This window comes from Heptranchias perlo, chromosome 7 (assembly GCF_035084215.1).
Source record: "Heptranchias perlo isolate sHepPer1 chromosome 7, sHepPer1.hap1, whole genome shotgun sequence".
Taxonomy (NCBI): Eukaryota; Metazoa; Chordata; class Chondrichthyes; order Hexanchiformes; family Hexanchidae; genus Heptranchias; species Heptranchias perlo.
In genome coordinates, this window is record NC_090331.1 from 14172102 (window position 1) to 14191493 (window position 19392).

The 19392-nt window shown below is 42.8% G+C and overlaps 1 protein-coding gene across 1 annotated transcript in view; it reads right to left on the minus strand.

Annotated features, from left to right (window-relative positions):
- LOC137323529 (contactin-associated protein-like 5) overlaps window positions 1-19392 on the minus strand; it is a 930346-nt gene that overhangs the window by 488664 nt on the left and 422290 nt on the right. The window contains exons 5-6 of the mRNA XM_067987099.1: window positions 14432-14635; window positions 13014-13198 (exon numbers count right to left, since the gene is read on the minus strand). Of these exons, the coding sequence (XP_067843200.1) occupies window positions 13014-13198; window positions 14432-14635 (389 nt within the window). The remainder of the gene's footprint in view (window positions 1-13013; window positions 13199-14431; window positions 14636-19392) is intronic.

Consider the following 19392-nt stretch of genomic DNA (forward strand, 5'->3'; position numbering starts at 1 on the left):
GGCATAGAAGGCCCGGGAGCCAACGTAAGTCGGCAAGGACGGGGGTGATGAGTGAACAGGAGAGTGAGGGATAGGATACAGGCAGCATAATTTTGGATGAGCTTGACAGGGTAGATGCTGAGATATTGTTTCCCCAGGCTGGAGAGTCTGGAACTAGGGGGCATAGTCTCAGGATAAGGGGTTGACCATTTAAGACTGAGATGAGGAGGAATTTCTTCACTCAGAGGATTGTGAATCTCTGGAATTCTCCACCCCAGAGGACTGTGGGTGCTCAGTCGTTGAATATATCCAAGGCTGAGACAGATAGATTTTTGGACTCTAGGGGAATCAAGGGATATGGGAATTGGGCCGGAAAGTGGAGTTGAGGTCTAAGATCAGACATGATCTGATTGAATGGCGGAGCAGGCTCGAGGGGCCATATGGCCTACTCCTGCTCCTATTTCTTATGTTCTTATGAACTGAAGTTTAAGGCTGGTGAGGGATAGGATGCAAGCCAGGAGAGCATGGAATAGTTGAGTCAGGAGGTGACAAATCAATGGAACAGCATTTTGGCAACAGATGGGCTGAGGCAGGGGCAGAGACGGGTGATGTTTTGGTAGTAGAACCATAGAACTATCCATGTAAAGTGTGATCAAAACCAGGAATGGTACCTGTGACGGAGACCATGGCCAGGATTTTGACCTGGAGCCGGGAAGAGGGCAGGAGGGTCGAAACTTGGAAATACGGGTTTCTCGGACGTCCTTACGATTTTGACGTAAGGACATTTTTTTTTTGTCGGTTTGCCGTCTGACTGACCGGCCTGACTGACAAAAAGTGAAAAGGTAAGTCTTCAGGTAAGTCTTAGATTGTATGGATGAGGGGGCATGGGGGCATCGGTGGGCATGGGGGCACCAGGGGGCAAGGGGATCACGAGGGGGGGGTGGGTCAGTCATAGAATCATAGAAGTTACAACATGGAAACAGGCCCTTCGGCCCAACATGTCCATGTCGCCCAGTTTATACCACTAAGCTAGTCCCAATTGCCTGCACTTGGCCCATATCCCTCGATACCCATCTTCCCCATGTAACTGTCCAAATGCTTTTTAAAAGACAAAATTGTACCCGCCTCTACTACTGCCTCTGGCAGCTCGTTCCAGACACTCACCACCCTTTGAGTGAAAAAATTGCCCCTCTGGATCCTTTTGTATCTCTCCCCTCTCACCTTAAATCTGTGCCCCCTCGTTATAGACTCCCCTACCTTTGGGAAAAGATTTTGACTATCGACCTTATCTATGCCCCTCATTATTTTATAGACTTCTATAAGATCACCCCTTAACCTCCTACTCTCCAGGGAATAAAGTCCCAGTCTGTCTAACCTCTCCCTGTAAGTCAAACCATCAAGTCCCGGTAGCATCCTAGTAAATCTTTTCTGCACTCTTTCTAGTTTAATAATATCCTTTCTATAATAGGGTGACCAGAACTGTACACAGTACTCCAAGTGTGGCCTCACCAATGCCCTGTACAACTTCAACAAGACATCCCAACTCCTGCATTCAATGTTCTGACCAATGAAACCAAGCATGCTGAATGCCTTCTTCACCACCCTATCCACCTGTGACTCCACTTTCAAGGAGCTATGAATCTGTACTCCTAGATCTCTTTGTTCTATAACTCTCCCCAACGCCCTACCATTAACGGAGTAGGTCCTGGCCCGATTCGATCTACCAAAATGCATCACCTCACATTTATCTAAATTAAACTCCATCTGCCATTCATCGGCCCACTGGCCTAATTTATCAAGATCCCGTTGCAATCCTAGATAACCTTCTTCACTGTCCACAATGCCACCAATCTTGGTGTCATCTGCAAACTTACTAACCATGCCTCCTAAATTCTCATCCAAATCATTAATATAAATAACAAATAACAGCGGACCCAGCACCGATCCCTGAGGCACACCGCTGGACACAGGCATCCAGTTTGAAAAACAACCCTCGACAACCACCCTCTGTCTTCTGTCGTCAAGCCAATTTTGTATCCAATTGGCTACCTCACCTTGGATCCCATGAGATTTAACCTTATGTAACAACCTACCATGCGGTACCTTGTCAAATGCTTTGCTGAAGTCCATGTAGACCACGTCTACTGCACAGCCCTCATCTATCTTCTTGGTTACCCCTTCAAAAAACTCAATCAAATTCGTGAGACATGATTTTCCTCTCACAAAACCATGCTGACTGTTCCTAATTAGTCCCTGCCTCTCCAAATGCCTGTAGATTCTGTCCCTCAGAATACCCTCTAACAACTTACCCACTACAGATGTCAGGCTCACTGGTCTGTAGTTCCCAGGCTTTTCCCTGCCGCCCTTCTTAAACAAAGGCACAACATTTGCTACCCTCCAATCTTCAGGCACCTCACCTGTAGCGGTGGATGATTCAAATATCTCTGCTAGGGGACCCGCAATTTCCTCCCTAACCTCCCATAACGTCCTGGGATACATTTCATCAGGTCCCGGAGATTTATCTACCTTGATGCACGTTAAGACTTCCAGCACCTCCCTCTCTGTAATATGTACACTCCTCAAGACATCACTATTTATTTCCCCAAGTTCCCTAACATCCATGCCTTTCTCAACCGTAAATACCGATGTGAAATATTCATTCAGGATCTCACCCATCTCTTGTGGTTCCGCACATAGATGACCTTGTTGATCCTTAAGAGGCCCTACTCTCTCCCTTGTTACCCTTTTGCCCTTTATGTATTTGTAGAAGCTCTTTGGATTCACCTTTGCCTGATCTGTCATCGGAGGTCAGTCACCGGGGAGTCATTCGGGGGCGGGGGGGGGGTGGCAATCGGGGGTCATGGGGGGGTGATTGGGTGTCAGTCACTGGTGGGTCAGTCACCAAGTTGGGGGGGGTTGTGATTGCAGGTCATCGCGGGGGTCCATGATCGTTGAGGGTGTCTGCGATCGTTGGGGGGTGGGGTCTGCGATCGTCGGTGGTAGGTAGGCTTGTTGGGCCTGGGGGAAGCATTCCTCCTCCTCCTCCTCCTGGTCCACAAGCTGTGCCAGAAAGGCACTTAGCTGCAGTTTCGGGCCTTCTCGCCTCCTCTCACGTGGTGTGAAGGAGAAGGTCCGGGAATCCCGGCCCCCACGGGCTAAAATCACGAAACCTTTCAAAATGGAGGCCCGCAGCGTCCTTGAAAGGTTTTAGTTGCTCACCCCTCGTCCTGCCCCGGTGAAAACCGGAAATGGGCGGGTTGGAGGCGGGTCTGAAATTGTTGCAATTTTCAAAGCCCCCCCACTGCCAACCCACCCGTTGTTCACAGTTAAAATTCTGTTTCTCTGGTAAGATGAGCTCGATGGGCCAAATGGCCTCTTCCATCATTACTTGTTTTTCCTCTGGTTAATTAAGCAGGAAAAGTCAGTGACCTCTCAGGATTAGTTCTAAGTTGTCAGTGTGGACAGAATTCCAATATTCAAAAACACGACGCCAAAAAGAGCAAGGTACAAAATCTTTATAGAGATTCGGAGGAGGATGAGAACGATCCGGGGTGAATCCCCTGCTGACTTTGCATCTCTCCTTGGGGGAAGTGGGGTAGCAAAGGGTAGGAGAGGGGAGGAGATGAGAAGGAAATCCTGGCTTCTGTTTGGCATCTCCCAATATGTCACATTTGAAATCAGTATTTTGTTATGAATTGTAAGCAAGGGATTATGCTTTACCATGCCATGTGTGGTACTCCCAGTAATTTGCACATTCGATATCTGGAGTTTTTTGAACTCTGCTTGTGCTACCACTGGTTAAGATTCCCAACCTGTAACCTTGTGTAGTCGTCTCGAATTGCCCTATGTGCTGCAACTCAAAAATGCAATCAGCGCAAAAAGCCCAAAGTGCCACCAGGAGCTTGAGTTCACACTTGGATGCTCAAAACATGAGCTCTCAGCATATAATCGTAGCACAGAAGTGATTAATAATTAATCTCCTGCTTCTCGCAGAAGAAGTGCCTCTTTTAATATTCTCACAAAGGTTTTATGTTTTATTTAATTTTGCTCGAGTTGTCATTTTGAAACCATTTGAAGTCTTCTGGTAAACTGCAGCTCATCACCAATTGTTATACATTGATATTTAAATACTGGCTGGGCACTGTTTGCATTGCTCAAATATGAAGCTTCTGATAAACTACAGCTTATTATAATCTTCAGCCTTTTTCAAATCGAGCAAAATTGTATGAATCACGTTCAAATAAACACCGTGAATTGTGTGTGGGGCAAAGACCACACTTGGAAGGAAATAGATTTCTGTTTTTTTATTCCCACAACAGTTGGTTTGATATGGAAGCCAACAAAACACAGGGAGTGGACACGTTTCCCTGAATTAGTGATTCAAGGAAAATAGGGAGTCGTTACAGTGAAGTAATAAGTTCCAACGTAATCCTATTCTTTCCCACCAGGTGCAAGGCAACACAAGCTTAAATCAGTCTGCCTTACAATTGGATTATTGCAGAAAGAACGTACAGAAAGCAGAATGGAAACCTGAAACAATTCATTAAAACAACCGGCACTGTGCGGTAAAGTGGCTGAGTACACTATCATGAGGTGTCGGGTCAAATCCAGCCATGACTGACAAAATCACTTTTCGCTCCGTTGTCTGCAAGATTTCTGCAGGAAATAGTTTCGGATAGTTCCAAACCCAGCTGGCACTTAATTTGGCACTGATTGGAGACGTCAAGCATGGCTGTTGTCGCACATAGAAACTAGCACGAGTTCTCCGATTTTAAAATTCTCACCTTGTTTTCAAATCCCTCCATGGCCTCGCCCCGCTTTAGCTCTGTAACCTCCTCCAGCCCTACAATCCTCCCAGATCCTCCAATTCTGGCCTCTTCCGTGCCGTCAACTGCTTAGGTCCTAAGATCTGGAATTCCCTCCCTAAACCTCACTGCCTCTCTATCCTCCTTTAAGATGCTCCTTAAAACCTACCTCTTTGACCAAGCTTTTGGTCATCTGTCCTAATATCTCCTTATGCGGCTCAGAGTCAAATTTTGTTTGATAATGCTCCTGTGAAGCGCCTTGTTACTATGTTAAAGGTGCTATATAAATGCAAGTTATTGTTATATAGGTTGGGTACAATTTAAAGCTCCTTCTATTTTGTGCCAGCAACATGCTTGAGCTGGAAGTGCTTTATGTCAATATTGGGTGACTGTAATGTGAAAAAAGTGTTCCATTTTCAAGCATAACGCCCCCATATTGAGAAGTCCAACAGGATTTTTTTTTAAATCCTCACACAAGAAAGAAAAATCACTCAGTGTTTTGAATCATTGTGGATCAGAGCCCTATTTACTAATCTGGTGCTCCCAGTAGTCATGACAATTGTTGCTTGTAGAGAATCATAGAATCATAAAGCACAGGAGGCCGCCATTCGGTCCATTGTGCCTGTGCTGGCTCTTTGTAAGAGCTATACAATTCGTCCCACTCCCCTGCTCTTTCCCCATAGCCCTGCAAATTTTTTCTTTTCAAGTATATTCTAATTCCCTTTTGAAAGTTACTATTGAATCTGCTTCCACCACCCTTTCAGGCAGTACTTTCCAGATCATAACAACTCGCTGCGTAAAAATATGTTTCCTCATGTCGCCTCTGGTTCTTTTGCCAATGGTCTTAAATCTGTGTCCTCTGGTTAACCACCCTCCTGCCAGTGGAAACAGTTTCTCCTTATTTACTCGATGAAAACCTCTCATAATTTTGAACACCTCTATTAAATATCCTCTTAACCTTCTCTACTCTAAGGAGAACAATCCCTGCTTCTCCAGTCTCTCCACATAACTGAAGTCCCTCATCCCTGGTACCATTCTTGTAAATCTCCTAAGAATGATAATTTATATTTGTATATTTATCTAAGGAAGGGAGAGTCACCTTCAAGACTTACCAACTAGTAAATAAATTGCCACAAAAAAAAAATCCCATTTGTTAATTTCTCCCTCTTCCTGCCTTAGATCTCCCCCACCCACTCCATCATTCTATGACAATCACAGGGAATGATGATTGTTTCATGTTGCTTTGATTCTTGTTGGTAGAACTGATGCTTTCTGGTGGGCATCTGAGATTAGCAATTCACCATTTGAGAAATCATGGACACCAAAATGGGGTGCCAGCTATCTCAAGGCATGTCTGCAGTTTCAATGCAAAACTGCAGGCATGCCTTTGCTTGTGTTTTTTTTTTGCCTCTCCCATGTACTTGATCACAAACTACAAGGTGCTGAGATGTGTTTAGCTGCAACTACAAACTCAGGATCTGCATCTCTTTTGCCCTTTGGCATAAATCCAAAGCAGTCAATAATTTCTTAATTCAGAAGTAGTCCAGTGCATGGTACTATTTTCCTAGCTGGTGTCTGTTCTGTGCATGCACCACACAAGACTATAAAAACACAGCAACTAAAAGTCCATCCAATTTGCAACATGTCATTCAGGTCCTAGTTCAGGGCTCGAAAAAGGCTAATTTCATCCAGTTTTCATCCCAAACTCATCCCTTTATTGAATCAGGAATTGATTCATTCCCTTTTGGATATGGCAACCGAACCAGCAGTAACTGCCCTTGGCAGAATTCTATTCCAAAAGTTGATGGCTACGCATCATCGAGCATTGTACTGTGTTGACAGTTAACATGAGCTTCTTGTGACAACAATAGAACAGGAGTGACAGTTGACTGATATCTTTTTTCTGTTGACATTTTCCTGGTATGTTGTGCATGCAATCTCTCTCGGAGTCTAGCAAGATGTGTACACCACATTTCTCTGTTCATAGAATCATAGACAGTTACGTCACAGAAGGAGGCCATTCAGCCCATTGTGTCCGTGCCAGCCGAAAAAGAGCTATCCAGCTTAATCCCACTTTCTAGCACTTGGTCCGTAGCCCTGTATTTGGCCATTTTGCACATAGAAAAATTTCACAGACAGGAATTGGAAAAATAACCAGTTAATCTGTTATGGTGGTGTTTTAGGGATATTTTGAGATATAGAATATGAGTAATGTGAGAAATGACAAGTGGTAAGTGCCTGGGAGGAACAGGTGACTTTGGATCTATGGTTCCCAAAGCTCTCTACCACTGGGGGTTTTCCTCACCTCATATCTAGGTCTGCCGTACACTAATTGATAGAGATTGATTGCCATGAATGGTCAACAACTCCATTATTGTTGTATCATGCAACTATCAGGATGGCAGAAGGTGAACTAGATAGACCGTGGCCCTTTGTCATCTAGTAATTCCTATGTTCCTATGTGTTGGTTGAGGGAGGGATTTTGTCCAGGACACTGGTAGAATACTCTCCGTTCTTCTTTGAATAGCGCCATGGGCTCTTTAACATCCATCTGAACGACTAGAACAGACAGATGGAGCCTTGTGTTAATATCTCATCTGAAGAATGTCACCTCCGACAAAGCAGCACTCCCTCAATACTGCACTGGAGAGCGCATAAAACTAGGATGAAACAAGTCCTAGAATAGGACTACGGGACCATCTGACTCAGAGTCGAAAGCACTACCAAATGAGTATACTAGCACTTGGGTGCAGTCCTGGAGTTTAGAAGAATGAGAGATGGTCTCATTGAAACATATAAGATTCTGAGAGGAATTGACAGGGTAAAAGCTGGGAGGCTGTTTCCTCTGACTTGAGAGTCTAGAACTAGGGGGGCATAGTCTCAGTATAAGGTATCGGCCATTTAGGATTGAGATGAGGAGAAATTTCTTCACTCAGAGAGTTGTGGATCTTTGGAATTCTCTACCCCAGAGGACTGGATGCTCAGTCCTTGAGTATATTCAAGGCTGAGATCGATAGATTTTTGGACTGTAAGGGAGTTGAAGTCGAAGATCCAATTGAATGGCCCACTCCTGCTCCTATTTCTTATGTTCTTTATGTTCTGTCTCCAAGGACTAATCATTAGATTTGCCCTATTTCTGTGGGGTAATTTAAGGGAAAATACGATATCTTTGTTGACTCATAGACTCAGTATCTCACCTTTACCAACTTAAAAGGGCCACGTGTAAGAAACCGAACCTCACCGCGCCTGTTTTACAGGCATAAAGTGGGCACAATGAGGCCCAATTTTGTGGCCTAACGTCCTATGCCATAAGGACGCCGGGATAATGTCCGACTCATCCAGAGCAGTTGCCTAAAACAGGCATTAGGACCTCTGCATATGCTAATGCCAAATTGGGCTGCCGTATTCAGGTTTTCTAGCTGTCGGCCAGGTAAGTTTATGAGTTAAGTAGAGCCAGGAGGAGCAGGAGTGCATAGTGCAATAACAATAAAAAATCTTCCTGGCAGTGCTATGCAGAGCCAGATATAAGTTCCTTCCGTAGCTGAGCACCAACGTGAAGATTTCACGCTTAAACGCGTTTCATTTTTGTACAACCAAATCGCGGTGGGCATGGTATCACAGTACACACTGTAAGTAAAGGGTTAATTAGACTGTCCTGAAGTCTGCTAATGTTATACTGCTATTGATTTCTCTTTATATTGTAGTATTAGTAACCTTTAGCCTTTGCCTGTTAAGCAGGAAAGTTTAAGTCAATTTAAAGTACCACTGGGCCATTGAACCAGGGCTGACCTTAAAGCAATGGTCAGTTTAGTCACTTCAGTGAACCGAATTAAAAGACATGCCAGTGCATATTGATTCATATATTTCAGGGGACTTTAATCAGTTGATAACAAGAGAAGGAAAAAGTTAGTTAAAAGACTGCTGTTGTGGTATGATATGGTACCAAAACAACGACAGAATTATAATTAAACGTTTAACTTGGTGGATTAGCAATTTTTTGCAACAAGAGTGAAACTATCGATAAGATAACAAAGAAGGGCAGTTGTACCAGTTTACAGAAAAAGAACTCATTGAAACTAAAGTTATTGATAAAAGACAAGACAATTAAATTCTCCTTATATGGAGTTGTATTATGTAATGCAGAATTGTGTGGATTATCACATGGAGGGAGTAGGAGAAATGTATAAAAATTGGCTCTTTGTAATGAGTATTTGGATTCGATTAAAGTCTGATCAACCTAAATACCGAGCTCGGAACGGTGATACGTTTGAGTCCCCCGACTGAACCGCAAGGTTTTGTCATAAGTATTGCTTTCAAGTGTATGCTTAAGTACTGTACACTTAATAAATCTGTGACACCTGATATTCAATGTTTACGAACCCTATTGATTTGAAGTAAATCATAAATAATAACATACCTATCCTCTTTAACAACACATTGAATAGCAAACAGATATTGGCTTGTGCCTGTGTTTCTCTACTTAGAATCATAGAACGGTTACAGCACAGAAGGAGGCCATTCGGCCCATCGAGCCCGTGCCGGCTCTTTGTAAGAGCAATCCAGTTGGTCCCATTCTCCAGTCTTTCCCCGTAGCCCTCCAAATTTTTTCCCTTCAAGTATTTATCCAATTCCTTTTGAAAGCCATGATTGAATCTGCTTCCACCACCCTTTAAGACAGCACATTCCAGATCATAACTACTCACAGCATAAAAAAGTTTTTCCTTATGTCGCTTCATTTGCCAATCACCTTAAACCTGTGCCCTCTGGTTCTCGACTCTTCGGCCAATGGGAACAGTTTCTCTTTATTTACTTTATCTAAACCCGTCATGATTTTGAACACTTCTATCAAATCTCCTCTTAACCTTCTCTGCTATAAGGAGATCAACCCCAGCTTCTCCAGTCTACTCATGTAACTGAAGTCCCTCATCCCTGGAACCATTCTAGTAAATCTTTTCTGCACTCTCTAAGGCCGTCACATCCTTCCTAAAGTGCAGTGCCCAGAATTGGACAAAATACTGCAGCTGTGGCCGAACCAGTGTTTTATACAGGTTCAACATTACTTCCTTGCTTTTGTACTCTATGCCTCTATTTATAAAGGTGATGATGTGGAGATGCCGGTGATGGACTGGGGTTGACAATTGTAAACAATTTTACAACACCAAGTTATAGTCCAACGATTTTTATTTGAAATCTACAAGCTTTCGGAGGCTTCCTCCTTCCTCAGGTAAATTTATAAAGCCCAGGATCCTGTATGCTTTCTTTAAACCGCTTTCTCAACCTGTCCTGCCACCTTCAAAGATTTGTGTACATATATCCCCAGGTCTCTTTGTTCCTCCACCCAAGTTCCTGACCAGAACTGTGCTTTCTTAAATAAAGCCATAAGAGCATAAGAAATAGGAGCAGGAGTAGGCCATATGGCCCCTCGAGCCTGCTCCACCATTCAATAAGATCATGGCTGGTCTCAGGCCTCAACTCCACTTTCCCGCCCGATCCTCACATCCCTCATCACAGTGGAGGTTCATCATGAAGACAAAGGGAAAGAAAAACAAAAGTCACGTCAACTCCCATCACTTTCATACACTTAACCATTGAAAGTTCCATCGGGAGAAGCCTGTCAGCAGATATCTTCCAAGCAATCTCAGCTACAGAATGTGTGTGATATGGAAAAACTTCAAGAAGTAAAGAGTGGGAGGAGGATAAATTATAAATTATAAAGAAACTGTGAAGACTGAGATATGCCGGTAGAAATTATTTTCAATTTGAAATATAGGATTGTGTGGAGCTAATTTCTCCCCATGCCCACACTGACTGGTACTTTTAATTATATCATATTGTAACCCCACATTGACTGGTATTTTTAATGATACCATGTTTTAACCCCGCACTGACTGGCATTTAAAAATGCCTGCCTGAAAACAGAAAATATGAACCTTTTTGTGCTCTCACTATGTACAATTTGAGTCAATGCACAGAATATTGTCCAATTGGGATAATTCAAGCTTGTTTTCTATTACTTTATATAGTTACATCACATAATTGCAGGTTTCATTGGCTAAAAGTAACTGTGTACAGAAAACATAATATTTTGCTTTCTTTCTTCACTCTACATGCATGTAAATTTTGATTATGGCTCTGTGAAGCATTTTGGAATGTTTTTCTACAGTAAAAGCACTACATAAAACGCAAGTTGCTGTTGTAATTGTATAATTTGCCGTTGAATTCCCCACTTTACTTGCACCAGTATTGCACAGTCCTTTTGTGCCACACCAATGATGAATGCAACATATAACAACAACAACTTGCATTTATATAGTGCCTTTGACATATTAAAATGCCCCAGAGTGCTTCACAGGAGTGTTCAGACAACATTTGACATGAACCACAAAAGGTGGTATTAGCACAGGTGACCAAAAGCTTGGTCAAAGAGGCAGATTTTAAGGAATGTCTTAAAGGAGGAGAGCGAGGTGGAGAGGCGGAGAGGTTTAGGGAGGCAATTCCAGAGCATATTTGTTGTTACTTTGCATCTCCAGTGATGGCCTTTAAAGCTCAACCAACTGAAGGGTAAAGATTCACACAGAAATGAATGGATTTCATCTCATTCTAGTGGAAAATAGAAGAAAATAAATGTGATTAAGCTCCAGACTCCTGTTAAACCGGTCCTCAAAAAGTCACAGTGCATTGTTTACAGCACATTTGTGACCTCCTTGGACAACTATCTCTTGGCAGTGATTTTAATATATAGTTTAAAATATAAATGACATGAAGATTCCTGGGAAGTATCCTTCGAATCAATCCCAGCACAGGAACAGTAATACTAGATTGCCATGGCAAGAGCATCATATCTTGACTGTGTCAAAAGCACAGATTTCAACAAAAAGAATCCTCTTGAATCAGCCCAAGGATCTACCAGCATGTTCTTTCCAACAAGATTGTTTTTCATTGTAATCCGAATGACTACAGCACAGCATTCCTTAGAACAAGGAGACTGGAGGACTCATTTAAGAGACAGCTAAATTATGTAATAGGAAGCTGGTGGGGTTGGCATTCTAGAATCATAGAAAGGTTACAGCACGGAAGGAGGCCATTCGACCCATCGAGTCCAGGCCGGCTCTACGCAAGAGCAATCCAGCTGGTCCCACTCCCCCACCCTATCCCCTTGGCCTGCAAATTTTTGCCTTTCAAGTACTTATCAAGTTCCCTCTGGAAGGTCATGATTGAATCTGCCTCCACCACCCCCTCGGGCAGTGCATTCCAGATCCTAACCACTCCCTCTGTAAAAAAGTTTTTCCTCATGTTCCCTTTGGTTCTTTTGCCAATCACCTTAAATCTATGCCCTGTGGTTCTTGACCCTTCCACCAATGGGAACAGTTTCTCTCTATCTACTCTGTCTAGACCCGTCATGATTTTGAATACCTCTATCAAATCTCCTCGCAACCTTCTCTGTACCAAGGAAAACAACCCCAGCTTCTCCAGTCTACCCATGTAACTGAAGTCCCTCATCCCTGGAATCATCCTAGCAAATCTCTTCTGCACCCTTTCTAAGACCTTCATATCTTTCCGAAAGTGCGGTGCCCAGAGCAGGACACAATACTCCAGCTGTGGCCGAACCAATATTTTATAAAGGTTCATCATGACTTCCTTAGTTTTGTACTCTATGCCTCTATTTATAAAGCTCAGGATCCCATATGCTTTTTAACTGCTTTCTCAACCTGCCCTGCCACCTTCAACAATTTGTACACATATACCCCCAGATCTGTCTGTTCCTTTACCCCTTTTAGAATTGTGCCCTTTAGTTTATATTGCCTCTCATTTTTCCAACCGAAATGCATCACCTCGCGTTAAATTTCATCTGCCACGTGTCCGCCCATGCCACCAGCCTGTCTATATCTTCTTGAAGTCTATCACTATCTTCCTCACTGTTCACTACCCTTCCAAGTTTAGTGTCAAGGATAAAATCAAATGGCCTAAGGCCCTTCTTCATCCAGAACTGTCTTATGAACGTTTCATCTGTTTTCTCACACTTTCTACCACATATTTTAAGATCATACGGCAACTTAAGACTAAGATTAAGCACACCTCTCGTTAAACAATTCATGAACTCTATATATTCTCACAAGTCTAACTTCACAAGGAGATACATTTTTGAGCTACAAGTAGCTTTAAGAGGTGTATTTGGGTTTGATGTAAATTGAAAGCATTATATCTATCATCATGATAGATTAAAAGTACCTCGTAATCAATATCCAGATAATCAAACTCTCCTTTAGTTCGAAAGTGCTGTGTGTGCTTATCCACGGTGAAATTCACTTGCTTGTTGTAGCGTTCGATTGTAATAGAGTGCCAGTGCTGATCATCCAACAGACTCCCCAGTGTGACTGAGGTGTGACCATTAACAGATCGCAGCTTGGCATCACCTAGGGTGTACCAAAGGGAACAAAGGAGAAAATTAGAAAATATAAAATTTAACAGAAATTGTACACACTAATAACCTGAAAACAAATGATACTAGAAATGCAAAGTGTGGCCTTGCCAAAGGCAGCCATTTTATGGTGCATATCACATCTTTCCAGTGTTACAGATCAGTTAAGAGACTAATCAAGCCTTTAGGTGCCACTGTGTGAAAGCTGTTCACGGATCTCAACTTTTGACCTCCACCTATTGCTCTCCTCTATATTTTCTTGGGCGTTTCATCACCATAAGAACATAAGAAATAGGAGCAGGAGTAGGCCAATCGGCCCCTCGAGCCTGCTCCGCCATTCAATAAGATCATGTCCAATTTCCTGCCCGCTCCCTGTAACCCCTAATTCCCATTACTTCTAGGAAACTGTCTATTTCTGTTTTAAATTTATTTAATGATGTAGCTTCCACAGCTTCCTGGGGCAGCAAATTCCACAGACCTACTACCCTCTGAGTGAAAAAGTTTCTCCTCATCTCAGTTTTGAAAGAGCAGCCCCTTATTCTAAGATTATGCCCCCTCGTTCTCGTTTCACCCATCACCAGTCCTATTGAAAGGGGCTTATCCTGCCAAATGGTGCCAGTTCTGATGAATAATTGCCACATAAAAAAATTAAGCTTTCTCTCTCAGATGCTGATCATCCTGTTATGCATTCTTGCATGTTTTTGTTTTTATTTCAAAATCAGAAATGATGTTGACTAAATTGAGTTCTAAAATCCCTCAGCCTCCATTAACTTCGAGCCAGCGAGACACATTTGGCAAACTTTGTATTCGGCAGAGGTCATATCCCTTCCTATTTTGTCATATCTTTCAAATCCAGATTGTCTTGCGGGGTGAACATGGCTTTTAACTTTGTGCAGACGGTAATGTAGTTTGAGGGGAAACTAGTGCAAAGTTTAATTATTTCATGTAAATCACAAAGTTTCAGTTAATTAACTTTTTTATGTATGCCAAGCAAGATAGAAGGCTACCAGCAGCATATGAAAATAATATGTTCAAGGTGACCAGTAGAAGGGATGAGATTAGATCAAGGTTTATTTGAAAGACTAAGGCATCCTCAAGATCCTGCTCTTTATTACATCTTTCCTGGAAAAGGTAGGGGGGGGGGTTTCTTGGGCTTATGTTTATACCCAGAGAAGCTCCAAATCTCAGAAGGCTAAAAACCCCTCAAGTAATAAAACAAGATTCATACCTAAATTGATCTGCAGCGAGAGTTTGCCTTTCTTCAGCTCCAGTGTGATGTAATCTCCCCGTTGACCCTCTCCGTGCAGGATCACTCCATCACTTTGTAACGTCTTGAACTTCAGGGAGATCATGTCCTTCACCGTTCTCATGCTCTTTTGGTTGAATCTGTAGAGCAGGGAGCTTCTGCCATCAAAATCAGCCATGTCCGACTCTACAAAAACATGAGCACACAGGGTTAGGAGTTCCGTAGATTGCATCTCTCTCTCTCTCTCTCTCTTCTCCTCTTATCCCCCTTCAACTTTATAAATGAACCACAGCTAAAGCCTGATGACAGGTTGGGAATTGAATTCCAAATAATCTCCTCTGCGTTTCAATGTCTCTGTAAGACATCATCAGCCTGAACTTCAAAAGGAAAACGAGCAGTGTTTTTTTAAAGTTTTACATTGGCAGCAATCACTCACAGGGACTGGAGAAAGTAACATTTTGGATCCTTACATCACTAATATTTACTTATTGTTGGGGTAAATTTCCATCTTCATCGGACAGGTGGTAATCTGGCAGAACGGATCGCCCACCCATTGTAGAACCTGCCCGATTTTCATCGCGGTGAACTTCCAAAGTTAAGATGGTGTTTCTCCACAGATATGCATGAACTAAACAAAAATGAGAGTCATCTGAAATCACTTTTGTACCATTTAAACCGTTTGCCTCAACAGAGGCACTGGTAGATACCTCATAGGTTGCCAATTTGCCCTCGGACTCAGGGAATGATGCAGGTGTTGGTAGCACTCTCGCCTCTGAGTCAGAAGGTCGTGGATTCAAGTCCTGTTCCAGCACAAAATCTAGGTTGACACTCCCAGTGCCGTCTTTCAGATGAACGTTAAATCGAGGGCCCAGCAGCCCTCTCAGGTGGTCGTAAAAGATCCCATGACACTACTTTGAAAAAGATCAGGGCAGTTCTCTCCGGTGTCCTGGCCAATATATATATACCTCAACCAACATCACTAACACAGATTATCTGGTCATTATCAGATTGCTGTTTGTGGGACCTTGCTGTGCACAAATTGGTTGTCACAATTCCTACATACAACAGTGACTACATTTCAAAAGTACTTCATTGGCTGTAAAACGCTTTGGGACATCCTGAGTTCGTGAAAGCAAGGGAAATGGGGATCAGGCAGGAAAGTGTAGTTGAGGTCAAAGATCAGCCATGATCTTATTGAATGGCAGAGCAGGCTCGAGGGCCCGTATGGCCTACTCCTGCTCCTTATGTTTTTATATAAATGCAAGTTCTTTACAGCAATGAGAGTTTTAAAGAAAACAACAAAAAACTGGGACTCTAAAAACATACATTATAATCTTCAACAGTGTTTTCATTCGCGCTTTTATTTTATCTTGCTGATCAGCAGATAAAGGCCATCTATGTTAACCGTGCTAATTTTGGAGATCAGAAGCCTGTAAGCATCACACGTTGTACAGGACGAGAAAATCCTGTATACCTGAAGGCTGCAGCCTTACAGCTGGAGGCAGCACCATGCAATCATTGTTAATTAAGGCATGGTCACCAGTTAGTATGTTTGTAAGTGACATGATTAGAACACTATGGCTACAATGTTCACATGGAGCCGGGAAAAGAGCGGAGGACGGGGGGGTTGGCAGCGGTGGGTGATTTACGGACAGGAAACCCGGAAGAATGGGTTTCCTGCAGGTCCTACTGAATTTAACTGGGCGTCCTGTTTTAACATTTTTCAATAGGTTTCCCGCCCGATAGTCAGCTTGATCGACAGGCTGGTTGCCTGTCGGGTGGGAAAGTAGCTGGGGAGCAGATGCATGGTAAGTCGGAGTTTACGGGGTGGGGTGGGGGCCGACCGCGGGGAGAGTCAGGCAGCGCCGGTGGGGGTGGGGGGGCGGTGGTGTGTGCAGTCAGAGATCGGGGGGGGGGCGGATTTCGGACATCGTGGGGCTGGTGAGCATTTGGAGATCGCGGGGGGCTGAGTAGACAGAGATCGCTGGGGGTGGAATGGGGTGGGTGGAGGTAATCTGAGGAAACATCATTCCGGTGACTGTGTGGTCAATCTATGGACCAGGCTTCCTTGGGAGATGGTGAAAGCAGTTAGTGTTGATTAATTCAAATGCAAATGAGATTTCTTTCAGGAAATAACATTTTGGGATACAGTATATCAGTAATTTGAGACACGAAATGTGATAAGTGTTGCTTGTTTGGGAGGAAAAATGTGATTTTGGACCTATAGTTCTCGAAGCTCTCCACCAGTGGGATACATGCAGAAAATGCTGGAGAAGCTCAGCAAATCAAGCAGCATCTGCGAAGAACGAAACAGAGTTAACGTTTCAGTTCTGACGAACGGTCTTCGACCTGAAACGTTAACTCTGTTTCTTTCTCCACAGATGCTGCCTGACTTGCTGAGCTTCTCCGGCATTTTCTGTTTTTATTTCAGATTTCCAGCATCCGCAGTATTTTGCTCTCCACCACTGGGGTTTTCCTTGTGTCAGGTCTGGGTCTGTTGTAGACTAATTGATTGGTATAATTAGTCAACAACTCCAGTATCATTGTATCATGCGACTACCAGGAGGATAGGTGGTGAACGAGATGGACCTTGGTCTTTTATAGTCTAGCTATTCCTACATTCTTATGTTGTGCCACTACCCCAGTTACAGGAACAACAAGTATAACATTCCACTAACTGAAATGTAGCCTTTTAAACTAAATCAACTGGGCAATTATACACCCACGCATTTAGCATAGAATTCAATAAGTAATATTAACTGATGACTTAATAGACTCTAAGTCAATACATTTTAAGCATAATTTGTTTTTTTATAATTTTTTTTAAAAGTATAATTTTAATGCTGATGTGCAGGATCAATGGAAATAGTCCATGATGAATTTTCCACATCAGAGGTCAATGAAACTGCATTAAATATGTTTTTATGATGGCGGATGATAAAACCTGACTCCCCACCTCTGGGTTATAAATTCTCAGTGCCTTCCTTTTGCCTTTTCTACAAGCGTAAATCCATGTGCGAGGTTGTTTGCTTATTCTCCATCTATCCCATATTATGCTGCTAGTTCTTCCCCCAAGGTGTTATACACAGGCAGTCAAGACCAAATGCAATCTTCAGGTGAAGTGGAGTTTGAGGATGGGACAATTGTACCAGCGAAACATTTCAAATTCAGTCCTCATTATAAAGTCACACATTTTGTTCATACTTTTATATAATATTTTGATTTTATACTATTTTTATAGTAAAAGAAAGAAAGACTTGCATTTATATAGCGCCTTTCACGACCTCAGGATGCCCCAAAGTGCTTTACAGCCAATGAAGTACTTCTGAAGTGTAATCACTGTTGTAATGTAGGACACACGGCAGCCAATTTGCGCAAAGCAAGATCCCACAAACAGTAATGTGATAATGACCAGATAATCTGTTTTTTTTTGTCATGATGTTGGTTGAGGGATAAATATTGGCCAGGACACTGGGAGAATTCCCCTGCTTTTCTTTGAAATGGTGTCATGGGATCTTTTACGTCCACCTGAGAAGGCAGGCGGTGCCTTGGTTTAACGTCTCATCCAAAAGACGGCACCTCCGACAGTGCTGCTCTCCCTTAGTACTGCACTGGAGTGTCAGTCTGAATTTTGTGCTCAAGTCTCCGGAGTGAGCCTTCTGATTCAGACGCGAGAGTGCTACCAACTGAGCCACAGCTGACACATCACATAAATAGCAAAATCGAAGGCAATTTGGGAAGCGTAGAGGTAGAGTTGGTTGGAACACAGGAGTTTCTCTGTAGTACAGGCTGAGGAGGGAAAAGACACAAGACTGAGGTGGTGGAACACCACCATTAGTGGAATGCTGTTATTACAGCATGACACATTTACATAAGAAGTTTCCAATATAAATGTGGACATTAGAATTTATAATGGCAAAGTTAACTTAAAAGTGGGTCACAAATGTGATAACAGGGAGGTTTTGTAGACAGGAAGTGCATGCAGATGTACAATTTTTAATACTGACATATAAGTCATTGCATCTGGTATGTATTTTGTTCATCATACACCAGGAAGCCAGTTATGTCCTTCTGGGTTCTTGTGACCAATCTGTACCATTCCCTAAGTAAAGAACAAATAAACTCTGACCTCAAGCTTTGTTTACTTAATAATTAGAATCTATGGCCTTAAAAGGGGACACAGATGCAACTTAGGGATCCGAAGAGGATTTCAGCAAGGAGGGTGGTGAGTACAACCACATCAATGACTACAGAGAGGTCGAAAAGGATGAAGGTGGAGAAGGGGTGTCTCATGCGTAAGATGATTCCTCTGACAGTGCAGCAATCCCTCTGTACTGCACTGAAGTGCCAGCCTAGTTCATATGCTCAAGCCTGTGGAGTGGAACATGAACCCACAACCTTCTGACGGAGGGAGAGCGCTACACATGAGCTAAGGCTGCCACTTGACTATCCAGGCAATATTGTTTACTGAACTGTAGCATTAAATCCAATAAAGAATTCTAAACCTTTGAAAAAAAAAGGATTAACTGAGAGATAATCTCTCAGTTAGAGATAAGCTTGAAAAATGTGGCGGTTTTGAGCAGAGTATTATGTTAATTATACTATCCCATAAAACTCAAAAAGTAGGTCATTCCCTTGGAAAAAAAATTTCCCCCTCTTGCCAACACCAGCTAATCATTGTTCTTGGAGCTGCTATGAAATTAATATTTTGCTCAGATTGTTTGACATAAAATTGCACAGTGAAACGAAAAGAGACCATAAGGTGTTAAGAATATTACAGGAGAGGGGGCAAGCATGCACAGGCTAATTCTTTGCATTCATGAACATAAAATGAAGTAGCATGTGTGAATTTAATTAAATTGAAGATGACATCGAGGGAGCTGCTGAAGGCACATTATCAAAATGCCCTGTAACGTATCTCTATTAATTTTGATACCCTGCAT